We start from the raw sequence: 17,831 nt of genomic DNA, 5'->3' as shown, positions 1-17,831 counted from the left end.
GCTCACGGACGACCGAGGTTCGACTCCTCTTTCCCAAGGTTCCCCAACTTCAATCCGTTCCTAGATCCCACGGAGAAGAAGGACGGTCGCCAGTATGGGCTTCATACACGAGAATGATCTGCGCGATCAATTTCAGAGTAATGGCGTTGCCTTGCCGTCGCGTCCGGTGGATCGCGACGGCTTCCGCTGCTTCCAGCTTGCTGAACTTGCGCCCGAGGTCTCAACGCCCTCGGGCATGAAGGAGGAGGTTGTACTTCTCGCTTGGCTGGTTGTACTCATGCGCACACGCGAGGGTACCTTGCCTCGCTTTGAATGGGCCTACAAGAGTCGCGCAGAGGATGCCAGCATTAAGTCCGTTAACTACGAACTGCCCACTGAAACTCTGGTGCCCGGCCTGGATAGCAGCGTTGAGCAGATTGCGGCAGCCATTTCACGACACATTAAAGCAGTGACCCCGGTGGAACTGGGAGCTGCCCCAAACTCAATGTCGCTCGTCTTGAGCTCCGGCTCTTTGACGTACGATGCGGAAGCGAATGAAGAAGTGAGTATACGCTTAAATGACGATGGTGGGGTAATGGAGACTGACTGAGCTTCAGGGAGCAATGCACTTCGAAGTTCGCTTTGAGAACGACCAACTTCGAATTCGTCCAGTGTGGCAAACCGACAATATGCTACAACATACCGTTAAACACACTGTCGAGCAATTCTCAGACACTATTAAGACTTGCCTCGCAAACCCGTCCGCATCCATTGAAGAAAGCCTGAAACCAGTTGAATGCGATATCGAGGAAACTTGGCGCATCAACCATGAGCTTCCTCCCACATACAGCTTCGGAACACACGAATTGTTCTCCGAACGAGCTCAGCAAATTCCCAACAAGGTCGCTATTGATTCATGGGACGGCCAATTGACATACGGCGAGATCGATCAATGGTCATCTTACGCTGCATGGAAGCTCAAGGAAGATATGGGCGTCGAGCTAAATGACGTGCTGCCCGTGTGCTTCGAGAAGTCCAAGTGGACCATCGTCGCAGTACTCGCCGTCATGAAGGTAGGCGCAACCTTTGCGCTTATGGATCCCACTCTCCCGCTTGCTCGATTACAAAATATGGCAAAGCAAGTAGGCGCAAAGGCAATGGTCTCATCTCGAAACCAGTACGAATTCTCAACAGAGATCATGCCAAGCGACAAAATCTTCGTGGTGGAGGCACAGGCCTTCGCCAATATTTCCAAGACGGAGGTCATTGCCCCATTGCCAACAGTCCCCCCGCAGACCTTGATGTACATCATCTTTACATCTGGAAGTACCGGTACACCAAAGGGTGTCACAATTTCGCATGAAACATATACTAGCAGTTGCATTCCACGATCCGAGGCTGTGGGCTACAAAGAGGATTCCCGTGTTCTTGATTTCGCGTCATATGCCTTTGATGTCAGTATTGACAGTATGCTCTGCACTCTGACCAAGGGTGGTACTCTCTGCATTCCATCTGACGAAGACCGCCTGAATGATATTAATGCGGTGATCCGGGGCATGAAAATCAACTATGCCGGTATGACACCTTCCGTAGCCCGTATCTTGGACCCGGATGTGATCAAGTCGCTCACAAATGGTCTTGGCCTTGGTGGAGAGGCCGTGCCTGCAAGAGATGCCAACATCTGGGGCCAGGATGCCCGTATCATCATTGGATATGGTCCCTGTGAGTGTACCATTGGTTGTACCATCAACAGCAGTGCTGCCACAGGTAGAGATTACCTCTCTATTGGACCCGGCAATGGCGCGGCCATGTGGATCGTGGATCCAAATGATCACGACCAGCTCATGCCCATTGGTGCAGTTGGCGAATTGCTGGTCGAGGGACCGATTGTCGGACAGGGATACCTGGGCGACCCAGAAAAAACTGCTTCTGTGTTCATCGAAGACCCTCCATGGCTCGTCGCTGGCTACAAAGGCCATGCTGGTCGCAAGGGCCGCCTTTACAAGACTGGTGACCTTGGACGATACGACCCCGATGGATCTGGTGGCATTGTCTTTGCCGGACGAAAGGATACACAGGTCAAACTGCGTGGTCAGCGTGTTGAACTTGGCGAGATTGAGAGTCAGCTTCGCGCTATCTTGCCAGCGGAGTCCAACGTAATCGCCGAAGTGATCGTACCCCAAGGAACCGGAGGCCAGGCCACCCTCATCGCATTCGTGACTACTCCCTCCATGAAAGAGCAAGGCGGCCCTGGTGTTCACTCGGCCGAGCCCTCTGATGAGCTGCGTGAGATCCTGCCCAATGTCAGCACAGAACTAGCCAAGGTCGTTCCACGATACATGGTCCCCACAGCCTATATCCCAGTCAATGATATCCCAGTTTTGATTTCTGGCAAGACCGACCGCAAGCAGCTCAGAGCATTTGGAGCCACCATTGACCTGCGCGAGTTGGACTCCGACAATGGAGCTGCGGCTAACCGCGAGTTGACCGACTTGGAAAAGCAGTTGCGCGATGTCTGGGCTCAAACACTGAAGCTTGATGCGGAAGGCATTAAGCCCAATGACAATTTCTTTGCTCTGGGTGGTGACTCCGTGGCAGCAATGAAGCTTGTCTCCGTCTGCCGGTCTAAGGGCCTTGACCTTTCTGTCATTGGCATGTTCAGCAACCCATCACTTGCCGCTATGGCCAGTGTTATTGAAACGTTGGATAGTGGCGCTGCACTGCAAACCGAGACATCTGCATTCTCCATGATTTCCCAAGCTGCTGAGAGTGCTTGTGTCGAAGCTTCTCAGGTCTATGGATTTAAGAAGACTGCCATTGAGGATATTTACCCCTGCACACCTACGCAAGAGTCGCTTTTCACATTCTCCCTGAAATCCGTCAAGCCATATGTCGCGCAGCGAGTCGCAACTATCCCATCTAATATCGAACTCACTGCTTGGAAGACGGCTTGGGAGAAGGTCGTCACTAACAGCCCTATCCTGCGCACTCGTCTCGCTCAGCTTCAGGAACCCGGCCTTCAGCAAGTTGTACTGCAGGACACCATCTACTGGAGAGACTCGGATAATCTTGAAGCTTACCTGGAAAAGGATCGAAATGACAGGATGCAGCTTGGAGACCGCCTTGCCCGCTATGCTATCGTTGAGGATAATGGTAAGAACTATATGGTCTGGACCATTCACCACGTCGTGTACGATGGATGGTCCGAGCCGTTGGTTCTTGCTCAAGTCAGCAATGCTTTGAAAGAGCAACCGATTGAAATCCAGACTCAGATGCGAGAATTTGTGAAGTGGGTGAAGGATACCGATGAAGGTGCCATGGAAGAATTCTGGCGCCGAGAATTGAAGAATGCCGTCGGTCCCCAGTTCCCTCGTCTCCCTTCAAGAGATTTCGTCCCACACCCCGATGGAAATGTCGAGCACTCAGTTTCAGTCCAGACAGGCGCTGGATATCCTTTCACTTTGGCAACATTAATTCGCGGTGCCTGGGCTCTTGTTTCCTCTCAATACTCGGGAAGTGATGATGTCGTCTTTGGCGAGACTCTCACCGGACGTGATATCTCTCTACCTGGAGTCGAAGGGATAGTTGGACCTCTTATCGCTACTGTCCCAGTGCGCATTCGTGTTAACCGACAAACCACCATCGAATCCTTCCTTCAGGCCGTCCAGTCGGGAGTGCTCACTCGCAGCCCATACCAACACATGGGTATGCAAAATATCCGCAAGGTCAGCCGTGATGCTCAGCATGCATGCGAGGCTCCGACTGGTTTGGTCATCCAGCCAGATCCCGACTCTGTTGCAGTCGGTGAGCTTGGTTTCGCACATGGTGATGTCGTTCGCGAAGCGCTTCACTTCAACCCCTACCCGCTGATGATCGGTTGTGGAATCCGAAAGGGCGGCTTCAGGATTCGCGCCAACTTTGATACTTCTTTAGTTCAGGCTTCTCAGATGGAGCGCGTTCTTGCGCAAATGGAGGCAGTCTGCTTTGAGTTGACCCGCAATCTTTCAAGGAGACTGGATGAGATATCTTGTATCCCTTCCACCGAGTTGAATCAGATTTGGCAGTGGAATGAAACGCCTCCTTTGTCGCTCGATGGGCCCACCAACACACTCCGTGCCAATGCGAGCATCAAGGCCGGATCCCCGTATCCCAGCGCCTTGGTGCCTTGGGTGGTTGATGTTCGAAACCCTTCACTTCTTTCGCCTATTGGCTGTGTTGGTGAGCTTTGGCTCGAGGGAGCCATGCTTGCTGGAGAGACCATTGACTCTCCAGCGTGGCTCGTGGCCGGAAGCTCGGCCTATGGTGGTCGTACTGGAAAGGTCCAGCCTACGGGAGACATTGTCCGATTACAGGAGGATGGAAGCCTGGTTTTTGTCGGTCGCAAAGAGAATCTTCTGCCAGTTCAAGGGCATGCAGTGAATATCGCAGAGCTAGAGACCCACTTCGCTAAATATCTTCCCCCGACAGTTCGTGCTGCTACTGCAGTGGTTCAATCGGCCTCGGAAGGTCAGAAGGATCAGCAGCCGGAATTAATTGTCCTCCTCCAGCCGCGGGCTTCTAAAGAGAAGACCGTTGACATCATGGCTGAGAAGCACGAGATTGGATCAAAGGGCTGCAAAGCGACAACTTGTACGGCTGTCACTTCTAGTCTGGCTCTGGGACTGAAGAAGCTTGATAAGTTCATTCACGACTCTCTTCCCACCTACTTAGCCCCCTCGGCGTATGTGGTCATTGAGAAGTTGCCCGAAGAGTCCGAATCAGTTGATTACCAAACTCTTCTCAACCAGCTGGCCTCCAGTATTCCTGCACAGGTGCTCGAGAAGCTCCGTGAGGGCTTCCAAGAGGCATGGAAGAAAACCTCAGCACAGGCTAACCTTACTCCCAAGGAGAACATCCTCCGAGCTGCCTGGGCCATGATCCTTCGCATGGAGGCGGAGAAAATTGATCTCGATGATAACTTCTTCCGTCTGGGTGGTGACTCCGTCCTGGCCATGAAATTGGTATCCAGTCTGCGTGCGCAAGGGCACGGCTTGACCGTGGCAGATATTTTCCAGCACATGCGCCTCGGAGATGCGGCACGGGTCTTGAAGCTTGATCAGGCTTCCCAGCAGAACATCAAGCCATACAAGCCATTCTCTACCTTGGATCAGTCGAATTTGGACTCCTTCCTTTCCGATATCGTCTGCCCTAAGCTGGCCAATCCCGAGTGGACCCTTCACGATGTCACCCCTGTGACCGATTCCCAAGTCGTGGATATCAAGGCCACTGTCAACACACCTCGCACCGCCATTCAGTACACCATGTTATTCTTCGATGAAGGCATTGACCGGGAGAAGCTTCTCCACGCTTGTGATGAACTCATCAAGACCCACGAAATCTTGCGCACGGTCTTCATCGAACACGAGTCTAAGTTCTACCAAGTTGTCCTGAATGAGATGGAAACACCCTTGACCAAGCACTTGGCAGACGATGATCTCGAAAAGTCCGTCAAGGAGGTGTGCGCCGTTCACGCCGAGCTGGACTACAACCTCGGCTCATCTTTCCTGCAAATTTTGCACGTCGAGGGCAGAAATGGCAGCGAATGCCTCGTGCTGGGCTTGTCACACGCTCAATACGACGGTGTCTCTCTCCCGAAGGTGCTGCAGGATCTCGAGACATTCTACACTGGTGGTGAGATTGCTGCCCATGAGCCTTTCTCCGTATACATGGGTCGTGTGTCAGACGCGCGCGTTCAGCAGACCGCGATTAACTACTGGGGTAACCTCCTCAAGGGCTCTTCTTTGTCCGTCCTCGAAGGAACGTCCGTCAAGGCCGGCGACAGAGGCGTCTTCAAGACAAAGACTGTCGAGAACGCACAGCCACTGGAATACATTACTACCGCAAATCTGCTCACTGCAGCCTGGGCGTTGGTACTGGCCCGCCGTCTCCGCAAGGCAGATGTCACATTTGGAGGTGTTACATCTGGTCGCACGATTGATCTGCCTAATGTCGAGAACATCGTTGGTCCCTGCTACCAACTCACTCCTATCCGCGTCCTCTTCGAGTCCCACTGGACAGCTATGGATCTCCTGCAGTACGTCCAGAAACAAAGTGCCGAGTCAGCTGCCTACGATTTCCTTGGTTATGAGAAGATTTCTCAGCAGGTTGAGTGGTCTGCTGGTCAGTTCTATGATTCCCTTGTTCATCATCAGGATTGGGATGATTTCGATACCATGCCTTTCGCCGGCGGAACGTGCAAGGTTGATATTTTGAATCCTCATGGTGATTCCCCTTATCCGATGAAGGTTGTTTCGTTCGTTAAGGAAGGCAAGGTCAATGTTGGTCTTGTTGGCAGTGAGAATGATTCAGTGTTTGTTGATGGGGCTTTGGATGAGTTGGCTGCTACTGTGCAGGAATTGAGTTGTCAGAGTGCGGAGGCCTTGCTTGATGCTGAGGTTTTCTAGATGCAATTGGAATTTAATTTATATGCTTTGTATCTATTTTTTTTATTTTGATCTTTTTTTTCTCTCTTGTCTTTATGGGTAGATTGATATTTATTCTCTTTTGATCTTCATATTCCAAATATGAGTTTCCAACACGGTAGACTATCGATAAAAGAAATTACTAAATCAGCGCCCTTAGTTACCTGTTACCTAGGTTTTTCAACCTTGTAAGGGTTCAAAGACTTGAAATGAGTGAAATGTGCTAGCCGCAATGAGGAACTTTGCGATAACAAGCCCCCTGAAATTAAATCTTGTGTCCTCCTGGTAGAACTGTGCATTTAGGACCGGGACCCATGGGACCCCACGGGAATCCCATGATGGAATTTGGGATTCCCACTTACGTAAGTCCCATAGGATCTTGGCAGTTGGGACTTGGACAGGCACTTAGTCCCATGGGTCCCGGTTTGCACAGGTCTAACCTGGTGCCATATTGAAATAAAGTTGACAGAAATGTTGATTGGAATTGTCTATAAGACATCTATAAAGAGAGAAAAAAAAATTAAAGCAACGCTATGTACATGCGAAGGTGACGGCCCAGTTCAGCACCGCCAGGTATTAAAATCAAGATATTCAAGTATCAAGCCGTCACCACTTAAGTGGCAACAGTCTGGTGCATAACATTAGTCCGATAACTCTCGGACCTCTCAAGCAACTCCTCATGTGATCCACTATCAGTGCAACGTCCAGCGTCAATCAAGAAAATGACATCAGCCTTGCGGATAGTGTGCAGACGATGAGCAATCGCAATAACAGTGATACCCTTAGCAGCCTTGCTAAGACCGTCCTGGAGAAGCTTCTCAGACTCAGCGTCCAACGCACTGGTCGACTCATCCAAGATCAACAGCTTAGGCTTGCGAACCAGCGCACGGGCAATGGACAATCTCTGCTTCTGACCACCGGAGAACTGGTTACCGTTCGGTCCACACATGGTGTTGTATCCCTCAGGCAATGACTCGATGGTCTCGTGAATGTTGGCGAGCTTGCAGGCTTCGACAATCTCCTCGTGTGTAGCTTCTTTGCCGGGTTTGGCGCCGAGGCCGATGTTGAATTCAACTGTTCCCTCGAAGAGAACACTCTCCTGGGGTACCAGGGAGATGTTGTCGCGGAAAGAGGGGTCTCGGGTCTTTGTTACGTCAAGACCGTCGATCAGGATTGATCCAGACTCTGGGAGGTAGAGGCGCTCGGCCAGGGAGATGATTGTCGATTTACCGGCACCACTTGGGCCGACGAGGGCGCAGAACTGGCCTGGCTTGATATCGACGGACAGGCCGTTCAGAACCTTCATATCCGGGCGAGCGGGGTAGGCAAAGTGGACATCGCGAAGCTGGACGCTGGATGCAGTTGAGTTGGACTGGATGGCCTTGGGCTCGACAGACTCGATATCTCCGTCTTTCGGGACGACATTGGGAGCATGAGTAGGAACACGACCACGCATCTTGTCAGAGCCCTGCTCGATGAGATCCAGAATCCTGGCCATGGCAGCACGGGCTTGAGAAAGTTCGGGGGCAAGAGCGAACATCTGACTCCACAAGAGAGCGCTGACCAGAAGGGAAAAGACGACAATCAGGAATTGAGTCTGAGTGTAGGTACCGTTGATGATCTGCTTGGCACCCCACCAGTATGCCAGGGCGTTCACACAGTTACCGAGGAAGTAGGTAGTGGACTGCCAGGCGCTGGCCTGCAGGGTAACATTGAGGGTCTCCTTGCGAGGGCCATTGAGAGACTTGCGGTAGGTCTTGAGGGTCTGGTCTTCGAGGGAAAGGGAGGCAATGGTCTTGATGTTGGTAATAGCCTCAACGCCAATGTCCACGGACAGGGAATAGGCGTTCTCGTGACGTTCCTCAAATCGGCCGAGGATAAGGAGTTCCATAAAACCAGCTCCGAGAAGAAGGGGAACCAGTGCAAGACAGACCAAGGCGATCTTCCAAGCAATGATGTGGGTTAGGATGATAGCGGCGAAGAGGTTAACGGTGATAGAGAACAGAGTACCAATGATGGAACCACTCAGGCCAGCAAGAGCATTACCGTCTCTGGTAATGTAGGAAAGAAGCAAGGGGGGAGTACGTCCATTCGACTGGTGCCACTGGAGATCCTGCTCGAACAAAGATCGGAAAGACAAAACACGGACCGTGTATACAACCTTCTCGGAGACCCAGCCGAACCCAGCCCAACTGACGACGTTGGCGAAGAACTCAATTATAGCGAGAACAAAGAACATGAGTCCATAAAAGTCACCCTGCGACCGAATGTAGGCCGCACTGTTACATGGGTTCAAACTACCGACGGTGTTTCCGAAAATGACAGCCTCGCCAGAGAAAGCTCCTCCGACAATGACGGAGCCGAGCAGGGCAAGAAAAATGACGAGCATATGCGGGCGCAGAGTTGGGGCAAAGCCTTTGCAAAGAGCCCAAAGAGACTTTCTGGGGGCCTCGAGCTCTTCTTCCTCGGCCTCGTCGCCAGAGTCCCCAACCGGGTTTTCCTCAATTGAGGGAACCTTCTCCTTGATGTTCTCATAAGCAGTATTGGATGATTCAGCCTTCTCAATGTCACCAGCTGTCACAGAGTTCTGATCAGACTTGCTGATAGTCTCCACGGTGATGGTAGTTTCATTTTTATCAGGGGTGCTGCTGAGGGTCTGCAACTTGACGAGCTCGGCATAAGATCCATCCTTGGCCATCAGCTCGGCATGGTTACCTTGCTCGATGATGACACCCTTGTGCATTACGATGATGTTATCCGCTCCAGTGATGGTGGACAATCGGTGAGCAATAGTGACAACGGTACGTCCGGTGGCAATGTTGTTGATGGCCTTTTGAATACGCTGTTCACTGTGGGAATCCAGAGAGGCAGTGGCCTCGTCGAGAATGAGGACAGCAGGGTCACGGATTAGGGCACGAGCGAGCGAAATACGCTGCTTCTGGCCACCACTGATCAACCGCCCACTGGATCCAACAACAGTACCGAGTCCATATTGCAAGCGAGAGATGAACCCTTCCGCATCGGCGAGCACGGTAGCCTTCTTAACCAATTCCACAATTTCGACAACGTCGGAGCCGAATTTCGCGGCTTCAGTCATGAGGTCCATTCCATCACGCAGTTTGGCTGCGAGCTCTTCCAGATCAGGACGGATGAAGACCTCCTTGAGGTGGGCGTGGTTCGGATTGCTTGAGTTGATCAAACCGTGGGCGATGTTCTCCAGAAGAGAGCGGTCAAGTAGAGAGGGTTCCTGCTGAACCAGGCTGAGGAAACTTCTGAGATCCTTCACGTTGACTTCCTGGATATCATGGCCATCAAAGGTAATTTGACCCGAGTTGGGGTCATACAGTCTTGTGATCAGGCCCGCAATAGTTGATTTTCCACTGCCAGAGAGGCCAACCAGAGCAGTGTGTTTGTTGGCAGGGATGCTCAGGCTGATGTTGTCAAGGACAGTGATCTCAGGGCGGGAAGGATAAGTGAAAGAGACATTCTTGAACTCGAAGCCACCCTCGGCCTGAGTGATACGAATTCCGGATTCAGAAGTGCCGTCAATCTTGGGCACACGCTCAAGATCTTCTTTAATCTTGGAGTAGGAAGCAACAGCCTGGACAAACAAGTGGAGGAATGGCGAAACTTGACTGAACATCAAGGTGGCTTCAATCAATACAAAGATCACAGTGAAGGTTGCACCAACAGTGACACCTGCATCCCCAGTTGCCACTGACTTCGCAACTGACTTGGCACCTTGCCAGAAGGCCAGACCGTTCGCACCGTATGCAACAAAGTATAGAACACCAGACTGGATACCCACCACCAAAGCCTTTTTCAGGCCTTCGCCTTCCGAGAGTTTGAGCGCCTTGGAGAACTTCTCCTCCAGACGAGTATTGGCGCCAAAGGCCTGCACCACAACAGTGTTGGACAGCGCTTCGGAAGCAATAGATGCAGCACTAGCAGCATGATCGGACATGAGCACAGAGTACTTTTCAATATAATGACTGCCGACAAACGACATCAACATGTAGGCTGGGATCAGTGACAGCAGCATGCAAGCAAGCCTCCAGTCCTTGATAAAGGCAACGATGTAGGCGGTGACAAAAAACGCGACCGCCGAGAGGACAATTCCGACTTTCTCGGATGTACCAGATCGAATGGTTTGAATATCGCTGTTGAGACGCGAGGCGACCTCGCCGGGAGGCAGGTTATCGAAGTAAGATGGCTCTTGGCGGAGCAAGTTCTTCAGGTAGTTCTCGCGGAGTCGCTGCGCCAATCGGGCACCAGTCATGGTCCAACATGTGAGGTGAATATAGATCGTGACGAACTGAGCAATAGCCAGGTAGACGATCAGAAGAATCTCGCTGTTGATAGAGCTCTGGTCGGAAGACTCGGTGGAGGCGGTTGCGGTCCCATCCTTCTGGGCGCAAGTTGCCGAGTTGAAATCGTCAAGCAGTGCACCAAAGACAATACCAATGATCGGGAATGGGACACCGGATGCAATTGCACTGAAGAATCCCACTACTAGCATGCAGATTTCACGTCTAGAGGGGTTGCAGGCCACCAAGAGCTTACAATAGCTCGTGAGTTTTGAGAAGCCCTTCATGGCGACGAGTAGGACCCGGCCTTCGCTACCAATTGGGTGATTATCGACCGCGAGGGTAGGAGTTACTTGGACGAATCACCAGAAACGTGTCCATGCATCGAATTCTCGAAAGAGTGTAGAGAAACGGGCAATGGTTTGAAAGCGAGTGGGTTGCTAAAGCTAAAAGAGCTCTGTCGAAGGAATCTGAGCCGAATCTTATCAATCAGGGGAGACTAAGCCTGAAAAGGAGCCTGCCGAACCCACTTGCACGCTTTCTATTCGATTCTGACGAGAACCACTTTTTTGTGCAAAAGTCTGTCCGGCTCCTCGCTGGTCCGGCGTGGGTTTTTGCTAGGAAAGAAAAATCAGCACCACCAGGGGTGAAAGCGTTCGGATTCAGCCGACATCGGTCCACTACTGTCAATGATGATCAGATAACTTTCCCCACTCACACGTTGCATGGAAGCGAGGTGGGCTTTTTGGCTTGGACATTACGCATGTTCCGCGAATAACGCGATACGGGTCCGTGACGGATAGAATACGAGTATTCGATGCGTAATACTGGTCGATACTAGCGCATACCAAGCCCGATTTCACGGTTTCCACTAAACGAGTCGTAGGAAATGCCCGAGCGCTAGAACAACCTTTGCGTTAGTCTCGCGAGGGAACATACGCCACAGGTGGGTAGGTGGATCGGCTCACTTTTTTCCTGTTTTGCCGCACTTATCGACAAATGAAATGCCCTGGTAACTATTGCGTCTTGGGTCTGGGCTTGCGTGGCTTCATCGGTGGGTGATATTAGTTCCATTCCAGACTAGCGAGGTTCGGCCTTTATCAATCTGTGGATTGCGGGAAGCTGTACAGGGCTATAAGGGACAGAGTTTTTCCCTCGAAGCTTGGTCCTCTTGATCTTTCATCTTATCTTTCTTTTTCCATCTTTCGTCAAGATCGCGGATCATGGCGGGATTCCGGAAAGTCTTTCATCGTCAGTCGACCGAAGATGCTGTCACCACGGTCAACGTGAGCTCTGAGGAGTCCAAGACTGAGTATGATCGCAAGGCCACGGCTGATTCCGACAATGCCAGCTCGGAGAATGCTGTCAACGAGAAGGGTGCCGTTGATACCGAGAACCCTGTGGTTTCCGAGCCTGAGCACCAGGGTCCTGTCTTTGAGGCCCCGGATGAGAATACACAGCGTGGTGTTGCCGATATGGAGGCCATGACCCAGACTTGGTCGCGGCGGTCGCTGATTGCAGTCTTCGTCAAGTATGTTTTGCTTTCTCATTTTTATATGATTTCTTTTATACTGATATTCGCACAGCATCTGGCTGCTATACTTTATCAATGCCTTCCAAAGCTCCGTCCTGAGCAACCTGATTCCCTACCTGACAAGTGACTGGGATTCTCACTCCTTGCTAAGTGTCATCTACGTTGTTGCCGATGCCATCACTGCTGCTTGTTATGTTCCGCTTGGTAAGATTATGGACATCTGGGGTCGTGCCGAGGGTTTCGCCTTCATGGCATTCTGCTCCACCGTTGGATTGATCATGATGGCGGCTTGCAACAACTTGCCCACTTTCTGTGCTGCCTACGTATGTGCACTCCGCTCTTCCAGCTGTGACTTCGTTAACGGACATAAATAATAGGTGTTCTACACTCTCGGTTTCAGCGGTATGACCTATACCGTTGATGTCCTGACTGCCGATGCGTCCATGCTCAAGAGTCGAGGTCTTGCATACGCTTTCACCTCCTCTCCCTACATCATCACCGCGTTCGGTGGAGCTAAAGCTGCCAATGATATCCTCGACCAGATTGGCATGAAGTGGGGTTTCGGTGTCTTCGCCATTGTCTTCCCTTTCGTCGCTGCTCCTCTATATTTCATCCTGAAGTACAACCTGCGCAAGGCCGTCAAGGCCGGTCACGTTGTCAAGGCTTCCAGCGGCCGTACTCTGCAGCAGAGCATCTGGTTCTATATTGTTGAGTTGGACAGTAAGACATACCTCGAGAACCCCCATTGTGTAACATACTAACCTGATGAATAGTCCTTGGTCTTTTCCTCTTCTCCGCCGGTCTTGTCCTCTTCTTCCTGCCCTTCGATATTGCCGGCAGTGCCCCGAACAGCTGGGGCACTGACTACATTATTGCTATGATCGTGGTTGGCTTCTGCCTGCTGTTTGTTTTCCTCATTTACGAGTGGAAGTTTGCTCCCAGACGTCTATTCGAATTCGGCTTCCTCTGGAACCGCACTGTTCTCGGTGCCTGTTTGCTGGACGCTACCTACCAGCTTTGCTACTACTGTTGGGACTACTACTTCTCTTCCTTCCTGCAGGTTGTCAATGACCTCACCGTTGCCGAGGCTGGATACGTCAGCAACATCTTCGACATTGTCTCTGGTGTTCTGCTGCTCTTCGTTGGTTTCCTGATCCGCCGCACCGGTCGCTTCAAGTGGCTCCTTTGGATTGCCGTGCCCCTGTACATCTTCGCCCAGGGTCTGATGATCTACTTCCGTCGCCCCAACCAGTCGGTCGGCTACCTCATCTTCTGCCAGGTCCTCATCTCCATCGGTGGTAGTGTGTTCATCATCATCGAACAGCTCGCTATTCTCGCTGCCGTCGACCACCAGCACGTCGCCGCCGTCCTGGGTCTGCTTAATGTCGTCGGTACCGTCGGTGATGCCATTGGTGCTACCATCTCCGGTGTCATCTGGCAAAACACCTACCCCAACGCCCTCCGCAGACTCCTCCCCGATTCTGCGATGGACAACTTCGATAACATCTACGAGGATCTTACCACCCAGCTCAGCTACCCCGTTGGTAGCGCCACTCGCATTGCTATCCAGCAGGCTTACGCGTACGCCCAGACCCGCATGTTGGCTGTCGGAACTGGTGTCTTCGCTCTTGCTTTCATCTGGACCATGATGATCCGCAACATTGATCTTCGCAAGGTGCCCCAGGTCAAGGGAATGGTCTTCTAAGCTTATTATCTTGGAGGATGGTTCGAGTGCCTGGGAAGAGATCTATATACCCGTTTCTTTGTCCCTCTTTATATACCCAGAAACCTGTTTATACCACTACCTTAAGTAGTTTCACAACAGGATGAGATCGAAGTTGAAGTCTTGATATGATACGATATGTAATGGCTGTTCACGCAGCGAATGTGCTATAGTAATAGTTAGTTCCATAGTTGTTGCATTGTAGATTACTTCTACGAGTGCAGCCGCTTAAAAAAGAATCTTGGTTTTGTCTATACTTCTCTGTTCTCGTCCAGTGCAGATCCTATCTCTACTAGTTCTAAGACATGAGCTTTGCATATGAGGCACGAATGTATGCATTGCCGATGGATCCGTTGAAGTGACCTACACACATACCTGGGTACCTATAAACCTACCTACCTTGGAAGTGGGTCACATCAAAACGACTCATCATCCACGAGAAGTATGGATCTACTCTAGAAAGTAAGGACTTAAGCAGTAAAAACAGGGATGATCATCGATGAAGAACAGAATCAGGCTGTGATTTTAGGAATAAACATGAAAACACTATAACTGTACCCGGCAATGAAATTACATAAGAAGCGATTGTAATAAAACACCCTCAAGCCCAATTACAGCTTGGCATTCCATGCCGCACGATCAGCAGACTCTAACGGGCGCTCCCGGCCATCCCAAAAGATCGGGCACAGCTGGAACCATTTTTCTCGGCTGGCGATGGAGTGCACAGAGCGCTTGTGTCCCAGATCAACGTACGAGCCAATCGTAAGACCCTGTGCATTTTCATACGACAGGATGATGGAGCCCGTAGCGCGTGGCTCGCCCACGACATTTGCTGTTCGTGGGTCGTCAAGGAAGCAGTAGTGAATACAGCTAGAGTACCAAGCGTTCACACGCTGGGAACCACGGAAAGAGGCGTCACCGACGAGAGAGTGGCGGCCACGGTCATAGTCACCAGCATTGTAGTGAGCGCCGTAGTGGTCCTCCTATGAATTTTGTTAGCATTTAATCGACCATGTAATAGGACTAATGAATGGTTTAGCTTACCTTCGCCCAGTACAACTCATAGTATGAAAATCGGGTCTCATTGAACCGGCCAAACAAGCACAGAACGTGCGGGTCAAAGTGCAGCTTACGCAGGTACTCCCGGTGCTGATCCAATGTACCAGTCTCATTCCAGCCTTTAGCCACACGCGGATCATTTTGCCAAGTGTTGAAAAGCTTCAGATGCTCCGCATCCTCCCAGTTGACAACCTCCAACGAGAAATGCTCGTCAACCTCGGGGATGTACCGACTATATGCAATAGAGCCGGGTGCGGGCTTGGGCCGACGAATAGGGTGCCGGGTGTACACAGGCTCTTCGGGGAACTTGTTTGTGAAGTGGTAGTTCTCAGGTAGAACGGGGTACCGAGCCAATGACTCGCGGGCAGGTCCATCGATTCCATCGCCGGCAGCCCAAATCGGGCGTGGGCCTGCCGGTGAGGCGGCGCCTTGCCAGAATGAACTTCGCAGGATCAGCAGTTCCTCTGCTTGCTCTGATGCGATCTCCTTGGAGCCGAATGGCTTGGGGTGCTCAACGGCTAGGCCGGTCGCGAGCAGCTCACTCCGCAACGTCTCCTTGCCTGTACCGTCCAGAGTTACCCGGAAGTACTCGTTTGTGGGGTAGGCTAGGTAGATCGCGTGGACGATACCCCAGATCTGGCCCAGGGAGGGAGTGTCTTGAGTCCATTGAAAGATAGTCTCGGGGCTACGGCGGGCTCGGCCCCAGGCGGTGTTGTTGTTGGCGGGGGGTTGCTCCTCCTTAGGGCGGTAGGTCAAGTCACGCCATGAGAGCGAATCGAGGTGTAGCGGTTCCGATAAGGGTTTGCCAGCAGCAGGCTGATCTTGCAAGACCAACACACGCTTTGTTGGAGTTGCGTTGCCGACGGCGCGCACTTGATAGGCGGTGAGGAAGGGATGGGGAAGTTTAACGGCGGGATAGGTGTGTCCAGCCATTATAGCGGTTCTATGAAGATTCTCGTCGCACAGTCGAATTGAGTTTATTGAAAGACCCACGGCAGTATAGAGGAGGAAGTGGTGAGTCCCAAAAAATTGTCAGATTATCAGATCTAATAATCACTCGGGATTGGTTTGAAGGATTCTAGAGGATATGCCGGAATAAAGTGCAGACCCTGGAAATAAATAGAAGCCGAGGCAAAACTGTCTCGGAATGCGATATTGAACAGTCTAAGCGAACCTTTCTGTCTTGACTAGACCGAGAAAGGCATGTTTTGAATGGAATTTTCAAAACCCAGGCCTCCGAGTTACCCTCGGTTCTCCACAGGGCGGGTTTATCATTGGGGTTCCAAGGCTCAAGCCGGCGCCACATTTCTGCTCGTCAGTGCGAAATTTCTCGGATTGTCTGTGTAACTCCGCCAGCTTGGCTCTAGCTTATTTATAAAGGTAAAACCGGGTCTCTTGGTGCCACAGTCCTGCATAATCCTACCATGTCACTTCGATCGAGACCCTTGTCCTATCGGCATTTCAATGTCTCCTTCCCGCATGAACGCGTGGTGCAGGTCACTCTAAATCGGCCAGAGAAACTTAACTCCATCAACAAGGAGACTAGTGCCGAGATCGCAGAGATCTGGAACTTGTTCGATCAAGATGAGAGTCTATGGGTGGGAATCATTACTGGCCATGGCCGAGCCTTTTGTACCGGTGCCGATCTTGGCGGTATGTCACGAGATTCAGATATCCATACAGCCCTTTGTTGTATTCTTACTGACGTTTACTAGAATGGAATGCAATGGTCAAGGCAGGTGTAGTCAATGATATGTCACCACCCGGTCTCGCCGGTCTCCCACGTCGCAATGGCAAGAAGCCGATTATCGCCGCGGTGAACGGCATCTGTATGGGCGGCGGCTTCGAGATGGTGGCGAATTGCGATCTGGTTATCGCATCCGCATCCGCCGTTTTCTCGCTGCCTGAAGTGAAACGGGGCATTGTCCCCGTCGCAGGTTGTCTGCCGCGGCTCACTCGGACCATCGGTCTCCAGCGGACCATGGATCTCGTCTTGACCGGACGCACAGTGCCAGCCAAGACACTTTACGACTACGGTCTGGTCACCCAGATTGTGGATGCCGACAAGGACGTTGCGCAAGCTGCAGTGCAGCTCGCGGAGGAAATGTGTAAGAACAGTCCGGATGCGCTCATTGTGGGTCGTCTCGGGGTTCGGCTAAGCTGGGAAGCTGGCAGCGCAGAGGACGCCGTTACGAGTCTGGCGGATCAGTGGTATCCACGATTGTATGCCGGTGCCAACTTTGCCGAAGGAATTCGGGCGTTTGTGGAGAAGCGCCCGCCGAATTGGATTGATTCCAAGCTCTGAGGCAAAAATTGAAATTGTAGATAAAATCATCTTATCAGTCTTATCAGATGAGTGATAAGGTGTGGCATGCGCTAGTAAGATATTACCATGGGTTGCTATGCGGGTTTTCTGTTTGTGTTTCCCGGTAAAGATCAGATAATTCTTGTTTTGGGACAAGAGAATTGTATTTCTTCTTTTTGTGGCCTGGAACTAGCCAATTCGGGAGAAAGCAAGCTGGACGACGTTCTCATGATCAAGTCACTGGGGAGTTTTTTTTTATTTTTTTCCACAAGGGCATATTATGGTATGATTCAACGAGGTCCAGTAAGATTAATGACTCCACCAGGATAGATCACTCCACTGTAATTTATGTAATTTACCAATCTTACTTACAGTATAATTGTGTGGTAAGTTACGCGGTAAATTACATCCAGTTTTACATACGTTATGCAGCCTGGTGCGCAGTGGAGCCCTAAAGAACGAG

The 17,831-nt window shown here is 51.4% G+C and overlaps 5 protein-coding genes across 5 annotated transcripts; 3 read left to right on the top strand and 2 right to left on the bottom strand.

Annotated features, from left to right (window-relative positions):
• Positions 1-94: 94 nt before the first annotated feature.
• On the top strand, positions 95-6,422 carry sidD (nonribosomal peptide synthase SidD; the record flags this gene model as incomplete). The annotated part of the gene is made up of 2 exons (XM_057117348.1): positions 95-541; positions 597-6,422. 2 exons carry the CDS (start codon positions 95-97, stop codon positions 6,420-6,422), a joined length of 6,273 nt encoding a protein of 2,090 aa, XP_056970383.1.
• Positions 6,423-7,053: 631 nt separating this feature from the next.
• N7484_006960 (ABC transporter ATP-binding protein) lies at positions 7,054-11,034 on the bottom strand (the record flags this gene model as incomplete). Its single annotated transcript, XM_057117347.1, has 1 exon — positions 7,054-11,034. The coding sequence occupies one exon, from the start codon at positions 11,032-11,034 to the stop codon at positions 7,054-7,056; it is 3,981 nt and encodes a 1,326-aa protein (XP_056970382.1).
• A 936-nt stretch (positions 11,035-11,970) lies between these two features.
• On the top strand, positions 11,971-13,986 carry N7484_006959 (MFS siderophore iron transporter; the record flags this gene model as incomplete). Its single annotated transcript, XM_057117346.1, has 4 exons — positions 11,971-12,278; positions 12,334-12,604; positions 12,659-13,001; positions 13,055-13,986. The coding sequence occupies 4 exons, from the start codon at positions 11,971-11,973 to the stop codon at positions 13,984-13,986; spliced, it is 1,854 nt and encodes a 617-aa protein (XP_056970381.1).
• A 629-nt stretch (positions 13,987-14,615) lies between these two features.
• Positions 14,616-15,996, bottom strand: N7484_006958 (GNAT family N-acetyltransferase; the record flags this gene model as incomplete). The annotated part of the gene is made up of 2 exons (XM_057117345.1): positions 14,616-14,987; positions 15,049-15,996. The coding sequence occupies 2 exons, from the start codon at positions 15,994-15,996 to the stop codon at positions 14,616-14,618; spliced, it is 1,320 nt and encodes a 439-aa protein (XP_056970380.1).
• A 491-nt stretch (positions 15,997-16,487) lies between these two features.
• On the top strand, positions 16,488-17,368 carry sidH (enoyl-CoA hydratase/isomerase family protein; the record flags this gene model as incomplete). Its single annotated transcript, XM_057117344.1, has 2 exons — positions 16,488-16,716; positions 16,779-17,368. The coding sequence occupies 2 exons, from the start codon at positions 16,488-16,490 to the stop codon at positions 17,366-17,368; spliced, it is 819 nt and encodes a 272-aa protein (XP_056970379.1).
• Between the last annotated feature and the right edge of the window lie 463 nt (positions 17,369-17,831).

The sequence above is a fragment of the Penicillium longicatenatum genome (genome assembly GCF_028827895.1).
Source record: "Penicillium longicatenatum strain IBT 33135 chromosome Unknown contig_4_segment0_segment0, whole genome shotgun sequence".
NCBI lineage: Eukaryota > Fungi > Ascomycota > Eurotiomycetes > Eurotiales > Aspergillaceae > Penicillium > Penicillium longicatenatum.
Note: the sequence above shows the minus strand (reverse complement) of the source record. Positions and strands in the feature narration are given on the sequence as shown.